Below are 26,802 nucleotides of genomic sequence, written 5' to 3'. Positions count from 1 at the left end.
GGACTTATTTGGAAACTTATCACACTTTTTTTATTATAAAATTACTTCAAAACAGGAACCTGTAGTATGCTGAATTTAATATTTGTGCAGAGTTGTTCAGTAAACACTGGACTGGTATCAAATCTTGCCATTTTGTGAAAATGCTTTTTACATTTATACAGCAAAGTGTTTTTACATCAACAGATTTGTAGCTGATTAGGTTAAAACACAATAACGTTAACTGATCTGTAGATCAGTAAACCAGAATAAAAAAAAAAAAATGGTTTTAATCGGTTTTCAATTTAAAAATTCCTATTTTATTGGTATAAGCAAGCTATTTGATGCAAGTATCTTCATCTGAAGTAGTTGGGACACTCATGGGCTACAAGGTCCCAGGCCTCCTTGAAGGCTTGGACCACTCTCTGATCCAGAGGACCTTCTTCAGCTGCAGCCAGGTTCTGCTGAAGTTGCTCCATGTTTGACATTCCAATGATGACTCCGTCTCCAAGATCACCCTGGATACAGTTCAGAGAGAGCAGTCACTGTAGTTTGGGTTTGTAGCAAAACAAGGCTGCATACAGTCATGTCAAGAGTTGTAACGTTGAGAATCGGCAGACATATTTTAGATAACTTTGTAAGTATAAACACCAGTTCACTGTGAATCTTGCCAAGCATTTCTACAGAACCTGCAAAAAAAAAAAAAAAAAATAACGAAAGAGGCAGACTGAAAGTTGGAAGGTGAAGTGATTAATAAAAACAATGGATGGATAAATGGACACTACTTTTAGAGAATGCTATAGAGAATAACATTTGAAAGTATAAATCTTTCCATTATTATCTAAAAATTACTTCATACAGGTTCCATTTAAGGGGCAGATGTACAACAGTGACATCTAGTGGTCGATTTCAAACAACCTTAAAATCTTTGCCTCAAAATTTAGTAGCGGTGAAGACAGCACAGTACAGTGGTCTGTTAAAGTACAACAGATCAGTCCTGGAGCTTAGGTTTCCTTTTCTCCTGCCATTTCTTACAGTAAAGACATGGTCGCTGGAGAATCTCGGCTGACTGATTTAAATAATTTTTAAAGCATAATTCTATATTTATAGCTGTCAAGTTTTAAAAACTGGAGCTTATGGAATAGAAAATGCATATACCATTGTGTTTACCCATTCTTTATGATAAAATAAAAACCATAATCCAGAAACTTATGTTGTAGTTGGTTATAATATTACTTGATATGTACCTTGAGTTGGGAGTGGTGGTACATCCAGCGCATTGCAGCAGAAGTCATGGTGGGTTTCTCAGAGCCGTACGCGCTCTCTAATGCCTTCAGAACCAACTCTATAGCCTGGAAATGACTCAGCTTCCAGTATCTTAAACACAGAGTGTCAACTGTCATGGATCCAGATAACCACGGTTATCATTAACATGCAATAGCGGGATATAAGTTGCTGGTCTTTCACCTGTCTCTGTATGCTGCAGCCCAGTTGTTACCAAAGAATCGGCCAGCAGGCTGAGAGCCTTCTTTGTCCTCAAAGTGGTACTTCCCTGTCAGGAGACCGCCTGAAGACGAAGAGCCACATCAGCACTCAGACATGTCCAGATGACAGCAAAAATACAGAAAATGTCCTATATAAGTAAATTCCTAGATGCTTGCAATTTACTTCTGCTCAGAACTTAAGTAAATCTATAAGTATGCAAAAGTGAAATGTCACAATGTTTTTAATCCAAAAGATATGTAGATGAAATTATTAGGTGGTACAAAAGTTGGATAAATTACACTGAAACAGAAGTTAAAAACATTAAAACACCTGTTTTCTTTTTGCAAACAAAACAAGGTTTCAAAGAATCAGGAATTTCATAATTTGTGGTAATTCAGTGGAATATAAATGTCTTATATTCAATTGTTAAGAGTGTAATAACTTATTTTTTTTAAATCTAGAAATTGGAGTCTGGAAAAGTAGAATTAATCAATAAACCTGCAGGAATTCTTTGAATAAGAGGGAAATTTTTTACTTTCAACATTATTCAACCACTAATATGATTAATCACAGAAGAAAATACCTGCGAGAGGATTGTATGCATAAAACTTCATTCCATAGTATCTCAGGCATGGTAGGAGTTCTGTCTCCACCTGTCTTGTCGTGGCGTTGTACATTCCCTGAGAAGTTGTGAGTTTTAGTAACAAAACAAGCAGGTGAAACACTAAACTGGAAAGAGTTTCACTACTTCTAGATTTAGACATGAATTTTGAATGACTATGTGTTTTATTGGCTCTTTATGTGACAGAAATTGGCACATCGTTGTTAAATAGAAGGACAATTTTTTAACAAAAATCCTAAGAATTTAGCTTATCTTTTGGTTCAGCTCACTTTATTGTGAAATCCTTCAATAAAATCCAGGTCAAGGAACTACCTTACCACTATGAAAGTTCCTTTTGATTTTTCATTTATTCCCCATCTTTAACTGACCACATCTTCAGATTTCTGATCCTAACATTCAGCAAATTTGAGAACATGACACATATTTGTGATTAGGGATAATTTTGGTGAAATATTAATATTCAAATCTTTCTTTACTTACATATTCCTTAATTACTTGCTCAAAACCTACTTTGTTTTAAGGCTGTTTAGAAATAAAAATGGAAAAATACCTGGTTATGCCCTGGCATAATCAGATAAAAATGCTTTATTACTGAAATAATACCTGATAAACAGTGGGAACAATCCAGCTGTTGTGTTTGCAGATGCATGCAATTTCAGCAACTTCCCAAGATGCGTAGTTTGACAGTCCAAGCTCTTTGAATTTACCCTGTAGGTGATAATTTTTTACATTAAATCACACTTTAATGTTCTCTAAAATATAAGAAAGCAGCATCTAAATTTTAAAGACGCAATTATTAAATGTTGTATTTATACACAAAACTATTACATAATTTTCAACTAAACACTGAAGTTACCAAGTAAGCTCACCTCTTTGTGGAGCTCATTGCAAGCCCTGAGAGTTTCCGCAATGGGGTTTTGATGATCAGGAGCATGAAGGTAAAAGAGGTCCACGCAGTCAGTCTTCAGTCTGTTCAGGGAGGTTTCAAGCTGTGAGCGGATGCTCTCCGGCTTCAGGGTTTTCCCATCCCACGGGTTTGCCTTGGTTGCTATGCTTACTGTGCGGAAATGGAATAATTTCTAGACTGAAATCTTATGTTATTTAATTATCTCAACACACTTCCAACAATGCACGATGATATAGACAACATAAGCTAGCTTGCTATGTTAGTTATTAACCAAGACTCGTGCCAACATGCTTCATTAGTTTGATCTTTGTGACACAATGGGATTTACTGGACTGTCAAGGTCTCCATGACAGTCTCTCTTCACAGATAACTGAATTTGTCTCAGGTTTGTGGTGATTCGATGAATGGTTAATGTTGGGTGCAATTAAGCAGCAACAAACATTCCTGTAAAGGGATAATGGCACCACATTTTTCTTTAAAAGTAACCATGAGTGACAAAAGAGGAGGAATTTTAAGCATCCTAACCTTTAAAGCAAAAAATCAGCTATTCTATTTCAGTTAGAATAACTGAGAGGCACTAGCTGCCATGTACTTATTAACCTCCTTGTTTGGCTAATCTAAATAAATTACAAAACAGTGTCAACTTAGTGAACTTACGTAAACTTTAAACAGGACAGACTGAACAAGGCCAGAAGTTAAACAATGAACTCCGACCTTAGGGTAATCTAAGTGAGCACCTTTCATATAATGTGTTGCTGCCATCTAGTGGTCAAAATTAAAAGTATATTTTTTTTCTGCAAACGTTAAAAACAAACAAAGAAAACAATTAAGTGTTTCGAGACTTCTACACTACACCTTTTAACTCTGAATGAGTACTTCACAAAATCCAGCATGCTGTATTCGTCTAACAGTGCTGGAAAAACTTACGAACCAACAACTTATTTTCTCACTCCAGGAGGAACTCTCAAGTTTCATTACTTAAAACAGTTTGAGCAGGTATGGATGCTTTGAATCTACCTGTTTTGGGAAGGTTCATGCCTCCTATGATGGCCTCCGACTTCCCATCCACGTACATAAAGGCTGTGTCCACCTGCTTGTGCCCCCTGTCCAGAAAAGCCTTCACCATCTCCCGGCTCTGCTCGGCGTCCGCTCGTCCCCCGAACGCCATGGTTCCCAGTAAAGTAACTGGCCGTTTAACTGGGGACGAAGACATGTTTCTGCAGAATGCAAGCCGAGGCAAGTGTACGAGGACGGTTTTTATGTTATTGGTGTGTCTGACTGTGCAGAGTCCGCCTCTTATTATCCACACCATGCTACAGTACAGCAGCTAGCGTGTGACTAAGGGCAAAGGTTGCATAAAAAGGGAACGTCTTAAAGTTACTTAGTCGGTACAAAACGCAAAATATTCCGTGCAATATTTTACCGCCTGGCTATATGAAGGTTGCTCCTAAAGCGGAGCAAGGTTCATTTTATGACCACTTCCTGTGGTATAGACTCAGGTAAATATTTGTTCGGCTCTCTTTTTATCTGTGGTGGTAGCAGCGTTTAGATGTAGTTCATGTTTTTGAACACTGGGCGGCAGCAAATCATCATCCAAACAAGACCTCTCTATAATCACTATAAAATAAAAAATAAAATTTTAATTCGAAGATATACATAAAACAATCCTAGTTGTTTATTACAATACATTACCTAATTCACATATGCATACAGCTCAACTATGACAGCTCTGATATATAAAGAAATATGATTTATAGATAATGAAAGCTCTTTTTTGCCCAGAGTCTGAATATTGTAAAATACATTTATAAAACTTTAAATGTAAATGTTAGATCATCAGTGTGCCATGGCTGCATGTATCCTTGATGGTTTTGCACCTTTTCATACAGCATGTTTTCTTTCTACTAAACTTTCCATTAACATGCCTGAATATAGCACTCAGTGTCCGGTCAGCCTCTGTAGCATTGACCATTTGTGGGCTATCCTTCTGGTGGGATGTGTTAATGACTTTCTGCTGAACATGTGTGAAGTCAGTAGTCATCTCCATGCTTTGGATTTTCAATCTGATACTGATACTTTATTTAGATGTGCTGTGTCCTGAAATAATTAGCCTTTTATTTACAAGTTTGAGCCACATGGGTCATGTGCGAGTCATATCTTACTTGTCCATTTAAATTTTAAGCATTCATTTCTTGTTTGAAGACAGGTCAACCCTGATTCTTGTCTGGTAGAAGTACTTCCAGAAATGAAAATAAACAAGTCCACCTGATTGTCATTAGTCTAGTTCAACTACTGAAGCACATGTCTGAGATGAGCTGATATGTCTGGAAGCTAATTAAAACAGCATGCTGTGCTTTACCACAGCATGCTGATTTAATGCTGCTCTGACCCTGGACTCTTCCGGGTCATGAACACATATGAGGGCAATGCAGACTTTGTTTGGAGAACAGCGGTGCTCAGATAGGACTGCTGAACCTTTGGCTGCTCCATCAGCTGTTTTACCCCGCAGAACGACCGCTTCAGACGATTTCCTGCTGCAGCCGAATACATCCTCTTCTCCGTTGGCGTAATAGCGGCAGTATCCCGCCCAACCTGTTCGCCTTTATTTCAGAGATTGTGCCAGTGCGCGCAACATCCTTGGTTTGTTTTATGCGTACAATCTACGACCAAATTAGTGCTTAATAAAAGAAGTTCCAGATGAGCAAGTTTCCAGATGAGCAGGAAATATATATATATGTTTTAAAATGAAGCAAAATCATGCTGTAATAACTTGTAATTTGGCTTCCAATTACATCCTTAGTCTCTCACATACGCGCTTCACCGGAGCTTTCAGAAAGTTGGAATAAAATGTGATTCTCACCGCCCTCTCCCAACAGCCCACCGCACCTCAGCCATCATTACCAACTCAATGGGTGGAAAGCGCACAACCAGCCTGTGGGAGGTTTTGTCCCTCATTTCCACATCTGCAGAGACGAGTCGTTGGCTCGAGCTGCAGTTTTTCAGTCTGTGCCAAACACCGGCAGAAGGAGGAGGACACACTTTGATGACTCATGGATTTCCTGCACGGACGAATATTTACGCACAGTTGAAGTTTCTCTAACTGGATACTTTCATGCATTAATGGTGCTCTTTTGGGTAATTTGAAGACGATGAAATATGTTTTTAAGTGAGAGGTGAATTGTTTTTACATTTAAGCTAAAAAGAAACCAATGAAGAAGAAAATGGACATCTTCATTTTTTCTTTTTATTTGATATTTATTAAAGAGGCTCATTCACTCAGTTACACAATTGCAAGCAATCTCCAACCTCATATGTAAGTAAATGGTGGTTTTATTTACATAACACAATGTTTTATTTGTATTAAGTTAAGTAGATTAACTAATTGCTCAAAGTATTTTTGACTTTGGAGGATATGTCCTTGTCTGTTCTAGTAATTAGATTTATGTCCAGAAACTATTTGTGAGAAAGCAAGTTTTTTTTTTTTTCGTTTTTTTACCTTGCTTGTCTTAAAAATACTAAATTGAAATTCAAGCCTTTTTAATTTGGTCATAAATGAATGATCATAAATTTGATTTGGTTTGATTTTATTTGTAAATATTCTGAGGCAAAATGACAAAATATAAAAGAGAAATTAGCCAATTTAAACATATTCAGACAAATTACCTGTCAGCGTTTCACCTCGTGATGTCACTGGCCATAAATAGAAATGGTGGGAATCGGACTCCCGCACCATAAGAAATGTGGAAAGGAAAACAATGCTTATCTTTTTGAGAGGTGAGCAGAAGAAACAGCGCCTCCTACAGTCATTATACAGAAGTCACAGAATTATTAGCTTGTCACAAAAAATATTTAAAAACATTTTTGTTGAACATCTCTATAGTGGCACTGACAACAGTTTGTAATTTTAAACATGAAACAAAAATTAAGACAAATGTATTTCTGCATTTTTTTCTTTCTAATCGAAAAAATAAAAAATGTTTCAGTTTACAAAATTGCATTTTAAACCAAAAATCAAATAATGAAACTAACATTTAAGTTCTTTGGAGCTCTCTCATCTGCCAACCTGTTTTATTTGTTTACATTTCCTCTTTAACATTTATGCCTTACAGCAGGGGCGTCAAACTCCAGTCCTCAGGGCCCACTGTTCTGCAGTTTTTAGATGTACCACAAAACACTGGAATGAAATGGTTTAATTACCGCCTTCTTGTGTAGATCAGTTCTCCAGAGCCTTTTAATGACCTAGTTAATCTGTTCAGGTGGTGCAGCAGAGGCACATCTAAAAGTTTCAGGGCAGTGACCCTCCAGGACTGGAGTTTGACACCTGGGACTTACAGTTTTCACACCACAATCTTCATGCAATCTAAAACTATCTGAATCAGTTTATTTCTAAGACCTTCAAATAAAGACAGATTGCTGTAAAAGGTAGTTTCAACCACACAATAATAAACAAGTGCTTCAGTTATGGCAGCACAATAGCATTTTTAATTATGCTATTATATATGCAGCTGGAGGCGATGGTAATTATGTTGCCTTTGAGATTAACAGCTGATTACTATCTCTGGATTCCTGCTGATCTCCAAAGATGCCAATCCTTCTAACTTCTTGTAGAGATTTTTTATTTTTATTTTTTTTAAAAGAAAATCTTAAATATCACATTGCGGTTTTTTATGACTGAACTGCCCTCACAGCTGATCCAGACACTCTGTGTTAGAAAAATGCAACATCAAACTAGTAGGCTCAGCGGGAGGAGAATATGTTGCCTAATTTCTCTGTCTGCTGATGATAACATCTAGGCTACAAAAATGTATTACATTAATCAATGCAACAGATTAACGTAAAGTGATGCATAATAGTGAAAAGAAAAGTTAAGAAGATAAAGTTGCAGTAAAACAAACAAATTGATTTTAAAAAATCTAAAAATTGTTATGTTTAAATCATATTCAGCTCTATTCATTGTTGTTTTGCCTCTACTACTTAATAAAAATAGTTCTTTGCTTAGCTTCATCCATCTTCGTATCAATTTTAACAGCTTCCCTGCTCCTGTGGAAAAAAGCTTCTTCTCAGGATGTTGTTGACAGTTCCACTATATTTCATATCTCAAAGGGTGTTTTCAGATACCAGATACTTTATTTTGCATCCACAAGTTAAATTTTAGTCTCCCCTTATTAGAATACCTTCTTCATTAGGGGTTGAATGTAAAAGCAAGTCACACTGCTCAGATTTCTTTGTAAAGACAAAAGAGAATTTTATTTCCACTTCACAGTTATGCACTCTGTGTTTTATTACATAAAATCCAATTACGATTGAAGGGAAAAACTCTAGGCTTTGCTATTCGGAGACCTTCCGAATAAGGAATTCCCCTTAAGCTTTCAAAAGAATTCCAAGAGATCCGGCTGAACACAGGTAATGACTTCCCAGGGAATCACTCTATCAACAATTGGAAAAATGCCTGACACGAGCCTTGCCCATCTATCTTTTCTCACAACTCTTCGTGAAGCGTTCAGAAATTTACTCTCACTGATGTCTGCACATTTGTGGAAACACAACAGGGCCATCTTGACATGTTAAGCATTTTCTCTGCTGTTTTTCATTCCAGGCCTAATGTGTGCATGGAGAGGGAGCTGACGCTGGTTGCCCAGAGGCAGCCGTGTGTGCAGGCCTTCACACGAATGGTTAAAGTGTGGAAGCAAGGCTGTGCGGGGCAGCTGTGGTGCATGGGATATGAGCGGAGGTGAGTAATGTTGCTCATTTGCAGTGTTTCTCCTCCTCCCTTTCATCACTCAAATGCTTTTAGTATGCTTTTAAACACTCCCATCAACTCCTGCAGGGGATGTTGTGTATTACTGACAGAGCCCTGGCATGGGAAAAACATTCATTCACGAGCTTTGCATAGTCACGTGATTCATGCTACTAGGCTATTTTATCCAGGAGATCTTGGTGTTTAATCCGAAACATGTGGCTTCCTGATTTCCTTCTTCCGCTTTGACTCTGCTGTAAAGTGAAGTGCAAGGTGAATGCTACCTCTTCAGAGGCTCTACCTGCTACTTAACTCTCCTGTCTTTGCAGCTTGCATACCTTTAAATATGAGCATTTCCTTCTGAGGTTTAGTTGGGTTCCCCCTGATCCATTTCTCAGCCTTATTTACCTCTTCCCAAAGTCAAAAGCTCCTTTGATGGCAGCCAAGGCAACAATTATGCGCTGTAAACTAAATGTACAATGTGAGCAAAGCAATGAGAGGGTCACCAAAGTACAGGGACAGCCTACATCTATGACTACCTTAACATTAAAAGCCTGGGAAATCATGGTTTACTTCACATGTGTGCTTCAAAGATCCGGTTTTCTATTAAGATATCACACAGAACATTGTGGATTATGATTAAAACTGACAATTTGTGGAAAATATTCACTCACATAAAAACATAGAACATAGTACACACAAAAATTAAAAAGCAGGGGAAAACATGCATAAAGCATATGTTTTTTTTCTCAGTAAATATGTATTTGACTGGCATTCAATTAGAAATCATTGCCATAATTGTGCTTTTTTCTCTCTCTCATTTTTTACAAAACAATGAGCACCATACGTAGACATTCAAGTCATACTTGAGACAGTACTTTGCTTTGGAGAATAAGCACAAACCAATTATTAACCAAACCAAATATTAATTAATTACAGATAATTATAGCTTAATTTTGTTTTTGTTGTAGGTGTAAATTGCTTGATTGCTACTGACATACGGTGTGAACGTCATGTTAGTAGCCCCATAAGAAATGTGCTAAATGACAAAAGTTTAGCATTGTCAGTATTTTTACCAGCTTTTTTTTTTTTTGTTGCACATTTTTATATAGACGTTCTTAACTGAATATTTTTCATGTTTACAGGACGGCATATTACACAGCCTATAGGCAGGTTTACAAACAGGATTACCAAAAGGTACACAAATGCTGTCCTGGATGGTCTCAGCTTAACGGGGAGGCAGGCTGTCTCTATCGTAAGTATCAACACATAATACTTCTGCCTTTCATTTCTAAAAGATTTAACATTTAATTATCTCCACATTAATAGAGATCTTTTGAGCAAAAAATGTCTACCAAAGGTCAAACAGAGTCACTTTGCTGATGCAGACTGCAGAGCAGATGTTAGTGGCACAGACTTCTTGAATTGCACTCCATCTCATTTCATATGCTGGAATGAAATATCTAATTGTTGACAGAGTTCTTTGTTCACAGATTGGATTAGTCTTGTGGGATCTAGTTCTCTATTAATAAGAAAGGATAAACTAACACCTTTAGTTTACAATGGAAAAAGATGGATTTACAAGTGTAATCACTAATTAACCAAATGAGCAATTAACTCATCAGTAAAGTTACTTATGCTTAGGGGTCACATAGGAGGATAATAAGCAACAAAGTTTTAACAACTCAAGTTATTTCAGACTGTGTTGAAACCCTGGTTGCAGCTCTGGGAATTATTTCTGGTGGTCACACTTCAGCTTCAAGCAGCTCCTCTCCTTATGTACAAGCTTTGTTTCACACTGCCGAAACATAGAAGGCTCTTTTGATGGGACTTTATAACCAGTGATCCAGATCGGACAGCCCGCATACCATGAAACAACTCTTGGCAAAGCTTTCCTGTAAACAGTTTGTCCCTTGGCTTTTAGGCATACAGGAAACTTCTCATGATTTTGATCTTGAGTCTTCAACTGACTTATGGTTTATTACTAGCCTTACACTCCCCGAACAGGCAAGTCACTCATTGGGGTATCTCTCTAAGGGAAGGTTAATGGGCTTGGAAGTTGGAAAAAATTCTCCTGGATTTTTCTGTCATCATACATCCTATTATTCTCTCTATCAATGAGCTCTTTGTTTCTGGGGAGAAAGTTATGGTATTAAATTATACAGTGAAGCAACTGCTTGGTCTCCAAAGAGTCTGGTTTGTTTTAAAACACTCTGATAGAAATGCCTGAAAGAGACATTCCTCCCTGCTGCTCATTGCCTATACTTAAACTAGACAATGCCTGCTCTCTTCAGTGTGAGGCATGGCTTTTATCTCAGTAACCAAAGATGGTGGCAGCACTTTCAGATAGGATGAACTAATCACCCTTTTCTCTGAGCCATTGAACCTGGATAAAAGGAGGCTCACACCACAGGCCTCCCACTCCTGCACACTTTGCTACGTGCTATCCGTACTGTTCCTCAGTCAGCACAATGCAATCAGTGTGACTGTTTTTCAGCAGGACCTCTAGGATCCAAAAGGAGGAAAATCCGTTTTGCAAAATGTACAGCTTTAGCAAATCCTCTGTAAACTCCCAAATGGGAGGAATGGGATGCTTTTTGTTGACACAGTGATTTGAAGTCTGGTACTTTAGAACGTTTTTGTTTTTTCTGTTGTCTTTCATTGATTTATGTATGTGGGTGTGTTACCAAAATAATAGGGTTAAGGTAATTAAGATGATGAGGACTGCTTATTTAGGGAGAAATAGAGGTGTGATCATCAACCCTCTCAGGTCACTTTTTACATATTGTGAACAGTTCTTGTAAACATTTTTTTTTCTGACATTTAATGACATTACACTCACAAAGGTTAATGAATGTTTTTGAATTTTTGTGTGACATACCAACATGAAGTGATGTATTATTGTGAAGTGAAAGTAATTCATAGTTTGCACAGCTACAGATGGCAGTACATCCATCCTTCTTTGAAAAACTTTTCTCTGTCCATCAGATTGGAACATCTGTGAAGATGAATTTTTAATTAAAGAGAACCATTCTCACAACATTATCCACCTCTTTCTGTTTGGATTGTGCGTTCATGGTAAAATGCAGTTTTCTGTATCAGTCTGATCTCATCTGATCAGATCACCGTCTTCCACGTTTGTCTGCTTTATATGACGTATGACGAAGTGGAACCGAAACTTGTCATGCCTTTTAAAAAATTAATGCTTTTCTTTTTGCCGTGCACAATTTTTTGGGGTACAAATCCTATGCGTGTAATACAAATATTACAAATATTTTCTGGTTAGTCACATAAAATGCCAATGAACACTTTGAAGTGTTTTATTATGATGCCATAAAATGTCAAGTTCACGCAATATGAATATATGTGCAAGGAATCATATATACATATTGTTTTTTATTGTTATTTTATGTTAAATCCACAAGTTGCAAAGAAGCCAATGTCGTCTTGCAGTCTGTGGTCTCAGTTGTTGTGAGGCTGGGCATTTTGGAAACCAGTTTAATTAGATGTACCACAGCACAGCAAACATCTGGCTGTTTTCTTGCTTCATTGATTTAATTTCTCTTTCTCCTCCATCTTGTAGTTTCAGGCCATTATCATTTCACCACAAAAGTTTAGTTTTTTCCATGTGTTCAGAGTTTTGGAGCTGTTTGTAAATACCTTTAGATTATTTGCCATGTTCTGATATTAGATTCATTGCTCACAGTGATACTGAAGTTTTAAAATTGCACATCCCATCTTTTAATCCTTTTTTTAAAACACAAAGTCCAGTGTGTGGTATGGGGAGTCAGAATGCAGTGTTGTAAGTTACAATAGAGGTGTCCTTTGTGTGTTTTTGAAAAGACTCCAATTTGCTCAATGTCTTGTTTTTCTCCAGGTTAAGGGCCCTTGACTTCGTGATAGAGACTTCCTCCACTTAGGCAATTTAAGGGCCAATCAGTCAGCCAGTTAAACCTTTTTTTTCTTAGCAAGTAGTCGAGGGATGGGTGAGGATGGCCAGGGGACTGAAAGCAAGCAGTCACGCTGATTGAATGAAACAATAAGCTTTGTGCAGGGGCTTAGGGGCACAGACAATGGATTCTCCAGTTTCGTCGTCCTCGTTAACCACTGAAAAGGAACCAACCTTTTGTGATAAGACTGGCAAAGGTAGCTACATATGAAATGGGCCCAGGAGCCAGAAAAGGAGGAAGTGGTCCTTTCTGTATTCATGGGTGGTCTTTTTGTCTGTCTCCATACACATATGGACTACATGGTGCATAACTGATGACAAACAACTCGAATATAATCAGAGAAATAGCGCCAGACCCTAAATAGGACAGCATGCAACGTACATTACTCAATATTTCATGTGCTGTAATGAGTAATTTGTAACGTATTTGTCTCCATTTCTCACAGCTAAGCCACTGTCAAATGTGACGTTTTAGAGCATCTTGGAATCCTCTCAGAAGTATTATCAGCGAGAGGAGCCTGTCTATCAAATTAGACTGGTTCAGTAATCTATAAAGAAAGTGTGTGGCCTGAAGTATCAGGACATTCCTAGCTAGTTCCAGTTGTTGATGAATGTTGTTTTATTGAGGTAATGAAGGCAGAGAAGGCTGTTTGTAGAGAATGCCTGTTATGTCTATCAAAATTATGGTTAATTTTCTTAAATCAATCGAATATTGATCACATTTAGAAGACGACTGCGTTCATCCATAACTGAAAATGGCTTGGTACCAGAGAGGAAAAGTGCCTGCAAAATGTAGAGTATGTTACTTTAAAGACTGTTCTTAGATTTAGGGTTTACCAATTATGGCACCAAGCTGAGCCCTTCCTGCAGGTCTTTGTACCTGTGAACTGTCCTGAATGTGTTCTCCTGTAGGGTCACACTTGTGAGGCGTTGAGCGAATGACCTCTGCTCCTCTGTTTCTCTTCCTTTTGTGTATGCTGCTAATCCTCTCAAAGGAGGTGTCTTTGTAACACAGTGTCCACAGGAACAGACGAGAGTGGGTTTTATGGTATGCTGCATCCCACATTAAGGATTTGTTTCAGTGAAGATTAGGCAGCAGATGGGGCTTGAGTAGGGGGGGCTGCCCAAAAATGCCCTGGTTAGCTGCCAACAATCTCTTGTATCTTGAGTGGGGGAACTCGCATTCCCCTGGTTGTCGCTTTGTCATGCTGCCTGCAGTGACTCTGAGAGACTTCTGACCTTTTACTGTGGAGCTGCATATTTTTTTTTTCCACTTAAAGCTTTTTAGGAATGTCTCATTAGTTTGATCTCTCACAGCTGGGTGTAGCATTGTTCTAAAATATTTGGATCATGTTGAAACTACGTAAGTTAACCTGACCGCTCAGGGGCTCTTATTTCGTCTTGTCTATCATTGATTACTTTCACCCTATTAAAATTCCCCCACATTATATAATCAGTGGAAAACTAAACTGATATATTAATTGCTTTTTATAGATGCTTAGTCCTAGGGGTGGATTTGCAATGTGTTAACAAATGTGACAAAAATACATTTTATTGAGGAATTTGATTTGAAATTAGGTTTTAAAATCACTGTTAAAGACACTGAAAACAAATCAACATTGATTGGATTTAGGGTTTATAGAGCCGTGCAATAATATAAAATGTTGAACTTTTTCACATTTTACTAAAACCTTTATGGATTTAATTAGAAACTTATTCCTAATAAAATAGACTTGCACACAGTGGCTCATAATTTTCCAATGGAAGAGAAAGCCTTTAAAAGGCCATGTGGGGGACATAACATGTAGAAGAATTCAGTTTCGGTCTCAGATGAGACAGAAATGTAATTTTCCATCTTGATGCAAAATTTTGTATGTAACATCAGGCTGTGGGACAGCTGGCTTGTTGGACAGAGTTGATTGACAGAGCTAAATATAGGAAAATCCTAGAAATGAAAACACATGTTGAAGGCTGTAGAATGCTTGAGTCTTTGATGAAGATTAATTTTCCATCTGGACAACAACCCTAACCATGCAGTACAGCCAAGCAGCAAAATGTGGATGTCTGGCTGCTGGATGGTCTAAATGGCCAGATAGGTTTTCAGGAGGTTATTTAAAGTAAAACAGTTTAGCTAATAATATGTTTTAACTTGTTTGAGATGGTTGTGTAACTCAGAATGGGAATTATTAATCAAGGCATTCTCAGCAACATTAACTGCAAAAACAAATGAAACTACGAAAATCTGTAGCATAAGGTGTTTATCTAACTTGCTTCTGTGTTTTCTTTTAGAGACTAGTAAAACTAAGCTAAAAGCTTAAATTCTGTTGTAGCTGTAAGCCTTTGTGCCACTCAGAGATAATCAGTAACCCCAATTTGACGACCCTTTGGATGCACCTGTGTTTATCAGTTTTTAATGTGATCTAATCGTATTTGAAATTCTGCTCAATTGGCACTAAAATATTAGTCTGATTGGGTCCATTTTATGTAACTTTTTCTGTAGATGCTTGTTCCACATTTGGACAGATCAGTGGACACATTGAGTCTTCTGCAATCAGGATGTAGCCTGAGGGGATGAGACACCATTGACTAAATAATGAGTTTTTATTATGTCTGTATGAAAAACAAAGCGCAAACTAATCTCACTGAGTTTGTTCAAAGAAAACTTAGAAATCTGATGCCTTCCCTCAGACCATACAAGGCCAGTAAAATGGAATTAGAACAGGCAGTGCCCAGTAAAATGATTAGAGATCATGAACAGAAATACATCTGGCAGGTCAGGGTTATTTAAGGTGACTTTCTACAAATTCTCTAAGTATCATCAAAGAACAGATTTCTATCCTCACTCCCAATAAATAAATTGACTTTGCCACTTCTTTCCAATAAATGTTCACAGGTGGGAATAGCAAGGATGGGATGGAAGAGATGCAACATAAATCCTCCCTATCTACGGAGACAGACTCAAGAACAAATGTATTATGCAAACAGGCTGTCATGTCTAATGGAGTTATAAAGATTTATGAAATGGGAAAGTATAACCCCCCTGAGGAAAATTCACAGAGAGCCTCTCAGCCTTGATTTGCCTTAGATTCTTTAAATTTCTCATCTAAACCAACATGGACAACCCTTAGAGATTTATGGAGACAGATTCCCTTGTTCCATGAGACGGACGGATGAGCTATACCTACCCTGCAGCAGTAAGATTTTTACCATGTAATTCACTCAGTCACGGGTCATTGTGGGGAGGACTGATCACACTGATTTGTAACAAATGACAAGAATGTGGTAATAATTTAGGCATTGGGGGATTTATTTGAACCATTCTTATTTTCATGGTGGAGTCGTAATGTCTTCAATTATTTTTAAAAACAAGAAAGTTTGAAACTACTGAGAAGTTTTTAGATCCAAATCAAAATTATGCATATATTCTCAAATATATGCAGATGCCCGAGCTAATATTTGTTTGAATCTCCCTGAAGTTGCAGACAATCCCAACACTTTTTGTAGACATAAACTAGCTTCAGACATAATTCTGGCTTTTTATTTGATCCATCATCAGAAAAACCAGACTTCCTTCAAATTGGTTGGTTTCTTTGGACAGACTGTTTTTAAATGAAGTCCATAAATTTTTGAGACATAAATCAATAAAGTTGAGGCCTGGGCCATGCCAGAGGCTTAGTGTCTGGTATATCCATTCCAGAGTCAGTTCTTGTGTGCATTTCAGATCATTCCACATTATTCTACCCACATCATGCAGTTCACCAGCACCTCTGGCAGTGAAGCACACCCTCAACATGATGCTACCACCATCATGCTACCTCCATGGTATGGAGGTTCACTTTGCGTCCTCAAAACATGCTTCTTGCCATTCCGACCAAATCAGAGGGATAAAACTTTTCTCCTGAAGGCATTTTGCTTGTCAACGTGGGCAGCGGAAAATTTCAGAGGTGCTTAAATGTCAGTTTTAGAGCAGGTGCTACTCTCCCACCCATGCAGTCTTTGGTTATGTAAAACCTAACTGAGCACAGTTCAGTGCTCCATTGAACGTTGGAGGTTTTCTAGGCTGTCCATGAACATCTAGCCAATTTCCTTTTATCTGAAAGTGACAGCTTGGATCAAATGTTTGATACCTGAGAGTAGGTGGATGTTTTAACAAGACGATTCATGTATAATTTTACATATTGACAATTTGTGAGCCATGTTTTTAAAGGACATTTATTTATATATATTTTAACAATATATGCATGTTTTTGACCTTGGTTGAATAATAAAGACAGTAACTGTAAGCAGGTTTTAAGCTGTTACAGTCAATCATGTCTAAATCTGATCGTTTTAAATGTTAACAAACCTCTTTGTGTGGCAGAGGTCTCTGCTTTTGCCCTAAAAGCTAAGAGATGAATTATTTCTACATTGGTTAGTGTGAACAGAAAAGAGTCAGAGTTTCTTCTAAGACAGGAATTAACTGGCTGACAAGTCTCTGTTAGAAAGCGGTCAGCGTTTGAAGGCACAGATGTCGGCATCTCATGAAAACAGCCAGGTGTCTTCGCTTCACTCAAATATTTCTCTCTCCTCTCCTCTTGCACCTCGTCTGTCCACACATGCTCACGCAGCGATGTGTAGCTATGGAGTCTGCTTCAATGGGGGCCAGTGTCGGGAAGGATCTAACCAACTCTGTGAATGTCCTGCAGGATTCAATGGGCCAAGCTGTCAATATGGTAAGTAGACATTCAGAGCTCATGCTGCCTCTTCATTTAGTGATTTACAGCCACACACTTCAGAGTGTTTTGTGACAGACCAACTCAAAGTTGCAGAGAAGCAGAATTCTTAGAACTTTAGAGCGCTCTGGTTATCCAATTTCCACAATGGAAAGTGTACGGGACAGTTTCACATCTAACAAAACATGATCTGATTAGCTGATATGACAGATTGCTATCAAGAGCTTTAACCAGAGAAGCATTCAAGAGCTCGTTGATAATCCTGGAGGAGCGGCAGACATCCACAGCTCAAGTGGGAGAATCTGTTGACAGAACTATTGATTCACTAGTCAGCTCTTTATAATAGGGTGGCAAAAAGAAAGTCATTTTGTGAAAGCGAGCCATGAGATATCACATTTGAAGTTTTCTAAAAACAATTCAGGAAACATAGTAAGTATAAAAATAAAGTTGTTCATTTTTAGTAGGGAGAAAAACTTGCTGAGAACTAATAGAAATAGCAAAGGCAATTGTTAAAAGATCGTGCTTCATTTGTCATGAGAGCTGATGTGTGTGATGACAAAAAAGCTTTCTATTTTAGAGTCTAGCGATGGCAGCATGCTTAGCATCAGGAAAGGGATGCTAAGCATGCTGCCAGACCTTGTAATAATCTCTGGTGCTCAAGAGCCGCTATCCTGCAATTTTGGAAAGGCTCAGTCAAAGTCCAGATTACTATCTGATTGAAACCTTGTGGTCAAACTTGAAAGTTATTACTAAAAGGTGTTATCTATGCAGTCTGAGTTTAAACTTCTTTGCAATGGGGAATGAGATTTCTGTGTTCAGTCTCTTATTCATATATCCAAATACAGTTTCCTACAAATGTAATTCTGTTATTGACTCTGATGGACTGAAGAGATCACCCACTTTCTGACTGTTATTAGTAAAAATGAAAACGTGTTAAAACAATGTAAGAAATTTTTTGTTTCTTCCATTTAGCAATTACGTTGGTCTCACATAAAATATATGTAATTTTTATTGAAGCTTGTGATTATTCAGATGTTTATGAACACCTTTGCAAGACTGTTTACTTTTTAATATTAACTCAAAGGATTGCAAGAAGTTTTTTTGGGTCTCATAAAAATTTTCAACAAACTTTATCTGCATCTGAAATCATGATTCTTGGCAGCTACTAGATTGTTTAGGTGTTGAAAGGAATCTTCCCATCAGCAGTTGGCTTGCCCACCAGAAAAACAAGCATTTTATCAGCAACTCCATTGTTGAGCTTACAGAGTTGAAGTTAAACAGTGGAAGATTTTGCTGTTTTTCAGATAACTCCACACGACAGGAAATTCCTTGTAGTGTCAACTTTCTTTCTTTTTTTTTAAAGCAGAAATATGCAGATCAGCCTCAAAGTAGACAGTGGAACATCACAGTATTGGAGGAACATAAAGACTCTTTTTGTTGAAATGCTATAAGCTGACTATGAACTCTGTCGTCCTAATTCACCAACTTTATCAGCTGTGATTCCTCTCCCCCTCCTGGTAATACCGATTACATAGCTTAAATGAAAGACTTAATACAGTAGTTAGCAGAGGATTTGTGGAAACACACACTACTGATCTCACCATAAGATTTTGATCGTCTTTAAGAGCATTTTCTTCACACGCAGTGTATTTTCAGTCTCCACAACAACCTGAGAGACTTAAAGAAAAAGACCATTTAAAGTTATTGCTGTTCTAGATATTTCTTTGCAAGTGGTTGAATCATAAAGTACAATGGTGTACTTAGTTTCTCCCAGGACTATTGCAAGTCATAGAAACATTCTTGTACAAGTGAGGAAAGATGCAATTGTGTGTTTGGGTGTAAACATTTTGCAACTGTTGAGATTAATCTGATGAGGATAATACTATACTACTTTAGTACACTATGCCGTATTTAACAGTTGTAATCAGGAAAATTAGCCATTAGAGCTAAGGGTTGCAAAAAAAAAGGGTTAAAATTTAGGTCCATGAACAGCAGCATTTTGCATCCACTTTGATCATTCTGTACTTGGTCCATTCGGTTTATTGTGGTTTCCATTCATTCATCTCTGCACAAACACAGCATTAAAATCAACATTCAAGTTCTGGACTTTAACTGGGTTATTGCAAATCTTTGATTCTTTTGTTTCTCATCTATTCTGGTGTAGGAATCTGTTTATTGCCTTCTTTTAGATGGGGACGTTTTGTCCGGTAGATGGTCATTTAAAAGGTTCCACAAAGAGGGGAAATGTCCCTGTTCTCATTGTGAAAATGTGCTGTAGCTCCAATTTTTGTCATTTTATTTTAAGGATTACATGCTTAAAAGACTGTGAAGAATTGCTTCTAAGATATTTGCTGATGTCTCTTCGTGTTGACAATGGGTTAACATTGTGGAAACACACATGACCATGACTATCCAAACCACTAAACTCCCAAGACTTCTATTTTATTAGAGGTAGTCACCTTTCCAGATTCATTTAATCACAAGCAATCATTGCATCTGCTAGCAGCTAATTTACCTCTTAAAAGCTATAAAAGCAGCAGGCCTGCACTTAGTTTTTCCTGGGATTGCATGGATAGGATGACAGAAAGTTGGTGTAGTGCTGACATCTGGGACTCAGTTTCCTGGTTTTTGATGTTAAATCAGCAGCTCTTTGTAAAGAAATGTAAGGTCCATTATTTTGATTCCAATCTGCTTTTCGCCCAAGTTGAGTTATATCCACGCAGCCATCATGACTCCCCACCTTCTTGCAAATGTGGGTCTAACATAGTTCTTCTACATTCTGATGTATCAATGATGGTACCCTTAACGTTGCTCAGTGCAAAGGAACCCCCGCACCCTGATCCTTTCAGTACTATAACCTTTTATTGCCCTCTGATTAACACCAGACAAGGCTAGTGGAGCGGCGACACTTGTGACAAGAGTTCAGTCTTCATAAAAATAAACCACAGCTGCTGTTTTTTTGGCTCTGCATGTGCCAAATACAAGTCATAGTAAAGAGTTATTAATATGAGGTTAAAAGATGCTAAAGCCACTCCTCTTTGATAGATGACTGTATGTTTTCATATGTCTTTGTCCTGGATCGAATTTGTGGTTCAATATTTATGAAGATCAATTTTGCGGTCATAGACATCTAATTTTACTGCTACTTTTACCTTCTGAAATTCTGCGGCTCAATCACTTTGGCAGACGTACAGATGTTAGCATGCTCATCGTCCCCTGACGCCAGTTTATTACAGTTGCCTTCTCTGTGCTTTACACAACTGTCAGTCCCTCCTTGTTCATCTGCTGTCATGGTTAAGTAAAACCTGAAGCCGCAGTGGCTGAGCACAAATGTTTGCAGTCAAACATTCACTCATCACTTAAGCTCTTAAGGCATTCGCTGAAGCATTCCTTCCCAGTCGCATGTAGTAATATCCCATCACAGCCCATTTGATGTGGTTAGTCCATGTTCGTGCATAACAGCTGGGGTGTGTTTACACCAGTCAAAGGGGTTAATTAGTCTCCTGCACACAATAGTTGTCTGAAACCCTCATGTGTTTTGCTTTCTTCCAGCAATGCGCTGCAATGATGCATAAGACAATAATTACTTTTTTCTTTTTTTCAGTTATTATTCCTTAACTCTGTAGCACAATAAATCCCATAATTCATCGAGATTTTTTGAGGATAAACCATCTTCTGTCATAGAGTTCAAGATTAGCTTAGCATTAGCTACCCACTAACTTTTATACTTTTGCAACTATTTTTTAAAAAATTAAAAATTTTAGAGTTTTTTAACTTGCATTAAAGAGCGGAGCTGCTTATGATTAGTTGAGGGAAACATTAACCATCAGAAGTTTGTGAGATTCTCAAACTAGACAGGATGTATCCAGGCTTTCATGTTGAGGCCAAATTCTGACCCTGCCATCTCAATGTTGCACTTGAAATTGATTTTCATTGGGCCATCTGTTTTTTCAATTGGTAAGTATTCTGCCATAGTAGCCAATCTGCTTTAAGGTTCAATTGGCAATGCATTCAGGCCTTTTATTACACATCTCTTGAGTGGATATTTGAACTATTGTTTCATTTCTATTATATTAAATCACTCTAATCATGCTCCCCTGACGTCAAGGCCTTTTCAACACTAAACTACTCAGTGTTCCATTCTCTAAGTGTGCAAAGTGTTTGTGAATCCCAGTAATGCACAGTTTTTTAACTTTCTTTTATCTACACTAGCCCATCTGGTACTTAGAATTTTGCCACATTCACTTAGGTAACTTAAATCCTCTTTATTGTAGTGATCTTTTTGAACTTCAAGATGTCTAAATGAGTTAATGCAATGTGATTTGCTCATTTGCTTTTATTGCTTAACCAGTTGAACAGGTGTACCTAAAAAGTGGCCAGTAAGTGTGTAACAGAAATGCAGAATGATCTGTCACCAAGGCACTGTTTATGTTGGCGCACCCGCTGCTTTTGAAAGCACCTGCCAAGATATTCACACTGAGCACATAAACATTACAAACCCTGTGCTGGGCAAAGCTCTTTACAGAAACTTATTTTTTTCCGTCTCATACTGATAAGATTTTTTAAGAGACAATGTTGTTTCTTCCTCTACACTGTAGCTGAAGCTGAAGGAAGACGAGAAAAAAATCTTTTATTTAGTGAAAATTTGCAGATTATCACAAAGTCAATGAAACATCCTTTTGCTGACAACATGTTTGTTTCAGAGCAGTGTGGTCTGATTTGCTCAGCTTCCTGGTTACAGCCTGAAGTGATCCAAAAGAATCATGCAGGGCTTGGGTCAGAATGTAGTTTGATCCATAATCTGCTGACCAATAGTCTGTGGGGAATTACGTGTTAAATTCCTCAGCAATGTCAATTTGGTCTTTACACTGAAGGTGGTTTTTCAATGTTCTGCAATCCAGCCATGTTCAAACAGGTCTTGGAGGTTCTGGGCGCTGTAGGAGGATCTTAATCTGGTGTGTAAGTGACTTGAGCAGACAAAGAAAGCACTCCCTCTGCCTTATTATGCAAATTCTTATTCCAGATGTTTATTTTCACATGCAAGTGGCTCAAAGAAGGCAAACATAGACTAAATTCACCTGAAAAAGAGAAATAGGAATAATACCAAAGTCGATCTTGTTCATATTTTCCTAAATAATAAATGGCTTGTGCTTTTCAGGTTTGACTATAATAACTTGTTGCATTTTTATCTTTGCCTCTTTACTGCTGGTTCGAAAGTTGGATGAGTCAAAAGAACTGGACAGAATTTATTTGTACATAACCTTTGATATTCATAAGCTTAAATCAAAAATAATCTTAATTTAAAGAGTGAATAAAACACTTAGTTGTGCAACTTTACACTTTAATTGACATATAAATAATCTAAATTTTTGGCTGTTATGAAAAAGAGCTCCAGTGAGGGACCTTCATCCGATTATTAGCTCTTAAATCTTCTAAAACCTCCCAGTTTGCCAGAGCTCTTTTTTTTTTTTTTTTTTTTTTTTTTTTTTACAAAAGCAGATGTAGACCAAAAGTTTGTCCAAACTTTTGGTTAGTACTGTATGTGAAGAACTTCCAACACTTCAACTATTTCTATTGGCTTACTACATCTTGACACACAAATTGTATCTCTGATTGGTTTAGGTAACTAATGGAGGGCAGTAATTTTGAATTTGTCTAAACCGGCAGGGTTCTGATGACTTGAGATGTCAGCATGTATCAGACGACTGTTTGCAGATGTGGAATAAAAATAATTATTCACAGTATGTATATTTTTATTAGAAGTTTATTTAATATTAACCTTACAATTTTTAGTCAGTTTATTATATCTTACTCAGGCTTACAGAGTCATTGTTTCTCTTCTGGCCTTCACATGTTTGCTCCAGTGTGTCAGAAGTCTAGCAACAGGCGATAAGTACATAACTATCATACCTCCGGAGTGACAGACCAGACCCAACGGCTGAGTGATTATTATTAGGCACAGAATATTCTGCCTGAAACTGGTTTTTAACTAAAGGTGGCATTTTTCTCACTATGTGTATTAATCTGATAAGCTTTTTTTTTTAGAATAGCGGCGATGACACCCTGTCTGTGTGTGAAGGCCAGTATACAGTATATAAAGAGAGATGACTCCTTTGTCTAGTCAGGTCTCTCTTCTGAGTTCTCCGTCTGGCCAGATGTAATAAAGCTGTGTTTTGTTCTCTCTTTTTAACAAGGTTTGGACTTTGTTTATTTCTCGCACTCCACGCAGAGTTTTACGTGAAGTTTGAATCTGTGCATTTAAAACTAACAAATGTTGACACCTCTTTCTTTTCTTCTGTGCTAACATTGTAACAGAGCAAAGATTTTAAACATTTTATTTTTTAATTTAGCAGATGTTGAAGTTCCATGACTTAAACACATTTGCACCAAACAGCATTGTTTCCACTTGTAATCTGATTGTTGGTCCATCAAACTGACCGAATGGTGGGAGAGAGCAACAGCAACACAGATGGTATCTCTGTCATGTCTGGAAGGTCGCAGGTTCACGTAGGTCATGTGGTGAAAGAGAAACGCGAAAAGCAACATGCAATATGTTGAAACCATTTCACACATTCCTCAGGCTATTTTTGAACTCTATCTTTAATTTTGTTTTAAAGAAAACATGTACAAACAATATGCTGATATAGCAAAGTTATTATACTTCCTCTTTTTACACTTTTGTCATATTAGATTCACAAATCTCAATGTATTATTAGGATTTTATTTGATATAGCAGCGTAAAGTAGCTCGGAATTGTGAGCAAAGGCGAAAAGGTGACTACTTTATTAAATAAACAAAAATAAGAAAAGTATGGTATGAATTTCTTCAGCTTTCATTGAAGTTACAGCTCCATGCGCCTTGATGTATGTTGCTACTTAGTTCTCTTTACAAACATTTTGTAATTCATCTTCTGAAAATGGCACAGGCTCATTCAGATTGGACAGAGAACATTTCTAGAGTTTCTTTTAAGCATTGAGAGAGATTATTTGTTGTCTTAATGTCTGGACTTTGGGCCAGTTGGAGACATTAACACATTTGATCTCATTGTAGACGTGGCAGTACATTTGGGTTTTCTGCCACGGTCTCAATCTGTTTGCAGTTTCTTTGGTTTTCTTTAATGATTGCCCATTCATTTATACATATTACTACAAGTCTGCTAACTCATTATAAAACCTTTGCAGATAATTGATTGTAATGGATTCCATGAAAAGGAATGAGAGTAAAAAGGAACAGTACACAAATACCACATGTTTTTTTTTGTACTTGTGAAAATGTATTTTATATTTAATCTCAATAAAATACATTAGTGACTTAATAACATGATAAAATGGGAGTAAAAAGTGGGATGTGAATACTTCTGCAAGCCAAAATAAACTTGTAAGAGGATGGTTTTAGTCATTGATTCACAACTTTTAGGGTTTTTATAGATGTCACTTGGTCAAAGTTTCCTGAAATATCCATCCTTATTTTGTTCCATCATCTCAATCAGTTACTCATCGAAAGTAAATATTATGAGCAGTTGCAACACCAGGCCCATAACTCACATGAATATCTGTCATTTTATTTAGTGCAAGCCAGTGAAGCCATGACATTCTGAGGTAGTAGGAAAACCCAGCTGCTGTACTTTGTCATCCATGGCTGGTGTGTTCTTCCTTCTCTGACAGGTCAAACACTGCTGAACATCAGGTTTCTATTACTACCACATTTTTTATATGCTCATAATTTAGCTATAAAGTTGTTAATGCCTTGTAATAGGATTGTAAATGTCCACAGCATGATGAGCAAAAAGCCTTATGCAGATGATCATTTCCAGGTTTGCTTCATGATGGCTTTAACAGGCTGGAGCTAGAAAGCAGCTGGTTAAAGGTGAAAGTCTGCTTTTACACTTTACAAAGAAAAACAAAGAAACCACACAAACATAGAGGGAGGAAAATAAAAACAGTCTCTTTGAGCAACATTTTCATGGCCAATGTCCCCCTTGAAATAAATTGCTTTAAATTGCTTTTGGGCGCGGTAATTTTTTTTGTCTTCATTTAAAACTTAAATCCTGTTCTTTGAGGACTGTTATTATGGAGGCACAGTGTTGCTCCCCAATAAGCTGAAACAAGTGAAACTCCAAACATGAAGGCTCTGCAGAGCACAGCTGGAGGAGGTTTGGGGTCTTCTTGGTGGGAGGTTTTCTCATACATTCTTCACTTTGTGGTCCAAAACTTTAATCTCATTTTCTTTATTTCTTTACACCCTCATTATTTCCTTTTTTCTAATCCTTTTACTTAAACCTCAAAAATGAAAGAAAAAACACAATTTTGCTCAAAGGCAGAACTTAATGATTTTATTTTTCGTCTGGACAAAATGGTTCGATAGTTTGAAAGGATTATTTTTTTGTAGGGTGAAAAAGCTACTTGCTCAAAAATGTTGTGTATGTTGGGCATGATCACCTGCCATATTTGTTCCACTTTTGCTATTTAAAGAGGCAGCCACTGAGGATTACATTATGTACTGATATGAACATTATGTGGCCGTACAAACTGATTTACATCCCCAAAGCTTTTATCACATTGCTGTGATAAACTTCAGTGTTGATGCACCAATGCAAAGTGGTGTGGAACACAAGGAAAAGGATGCAGAGTTTACAAATGGGATTCATATATCTGAAAGTGAGACATTTGCTGTTAGCTTCTGATTCAGTACTTTGTTGAACCACCTTTAACTGCAATACAATTGAAGTTGTCCTGCTTGAATGCCAACCTCCGTTCCAGGCTGAATGTCAGGCTACATTTAAAGTGTTTTTGTGCTCTATTCATCTACCCATCAACTCTTTCCCTGCTGAATAAAATTATTCCCACAGAATGATTCTGACACGACCATGATTAAATTAAGTGAAGGGAATTTGTTGCATAAGATCTCCATTTAGTTGTTTTTAATAAAGGGGACCAAAAATGTATGCACTTCACACTTTTAAATACATTAGATTATGTATTTTCTACTGGCCTATTGTTTACAAAAAGAAAGTTACAATTTCTTGATGTAACTGGAACAATTCAGAACAAGTCAGACCACATGAGTGTAAGGCACTGTTAAAAATATTTGCTTGTTTAAGAAGAATACATCTTGAAAAATATAATGACTAATACTCCATGATTTTTGCCATAATATTGAGTTGCATAATAATTCACCATGTTTACGTTGGGTTCACATATTCAATCACAATTTCAAATGAAAACCCAGTTCTGTTATTTCTCTGAGATAATTAGGTAAAGTCATGGGAGAGGCTCCGAGCCTTTGAAGGAAACGCGTCTCTAATTAGAAGGCATGCGTTCCCAACACAGGGTGGGGTATACATCCCTGTCCTGCTACCTGCCACTGCATCCTGCACAGCACCCTAATCTCTCATAATTGTGCTGACTCTGCATG

At 37.4% G+C, this 26,802-nt stretch overlaps 2 protein-coding genes across 2 annotated transcripts in view; one reads left to right on the top strand and one right to left on the bottom strand.

Annotated features, from left to right (window-relative positions):
* Nucleotides 1-60: 60 nt before the first annotated feature.
* Nucleotides 61-4,543, bottom strand: akr7a3 (aldo-keto reductase family 7, member A3 (aflatoxin aldehyde reductase)). Its single transcript, XM_044123475.1, has 7 exons — nucleotides 4,008-4,543; nucleotides 2,953-3,140; nucleotides 2,687-2,791; nucleotides 2,045-2,141; nucleotides 1,444-1,543; nucleotides 1,224-1,353; nucleotides 61-494 (listed from the first exon to the last, which is right to left on the bottom strand). The coding sequence occupies exons 1-7, from the start codon at nucleotides 4,300-4,302 to the stop codon at nucleotides 333-335; spliced, it is 1,077 nt and encodes a 358-aa protein (XP_043979410.1). The 5' UTR covers nucleotides 4,303-4,543; the 3' UTR covers nucleotides 61-332.
* A 1,329-nt stretch (nucleotides 4,544-5,872) lies between these two features.
* megf6b (multiple EGF-like-domains 6b) overlaps nucleotides 5,873-26,802 on the top strand; it is a 60,707-nt gene continuing 39,777 nt past the window's right edge. The window contains exons 1-4 of the mRNA XM_044123466.1: nucleotides 5,873-6,303; nucleotides 8,587-8,721; nucleotides 9,873-9,982; nucleotides 17,284-17,388. Of these exons, the coding sequence (XP_043979401.1) occupies nucleotides 6,200-6,303; nucleotides 8,587-8,721; nucleotides 9,873-9,982; nucleotides 17,284-17,388 (454 nt within the window). The 5' untranslated portion in view covers nucleotides 5,873-6,199. The remainder of the gene's footprint in view (nucleotides 6,304-8,586; nucleotides 8,722-9,872; nucleotides 9,983-17,283; nucleotides 17,389-26,802) is intronic.

Source organism: Gambusia affinis, linkage group LG07 (assembly GCF_019740435.1).
Source record: "Gambusia affinis linkage group LG07, SWU_Gaff_1.0, whole genome shotgun sequence".
Taxonomy (NCBI): Eukaryota; Metazoa; Chordata; class Actinopteri; order Cyprinodontiformes; family Poeciliidae; genus Gambusia; species Gambusia affinis.
This window is presented reverse-complemented; position numbering and strand designations above follow the sequence as displayed.

What these genes read in the sequence shown, in the direction of transcription:
- akr7a3 (XM_044123475.1), bottom strand. Translation starts at nt 4,302, where the DNA reads ATGGTGTGGATAATAAGAGGCGGACTCTGCACAGTCAGACACACCAAT. An exon ending in GCAATGAGCTCCACAAAGAG is followed by an intron (nt 2,792 to 2,952) that starts GTGAGCTTACTT and finishes TATCACCTACAG; the next exon opens with GGTAAATTCAAAGAGCTTGG. An exon ending in ACCACCACTCCCAACTCAAG is followed by an intron (nt 495 to 1,223) that starts GTACATATCAAG and finishes AACTGTATCCAG; the next exon opens with GGTGATCTTGGAGACGGAGT.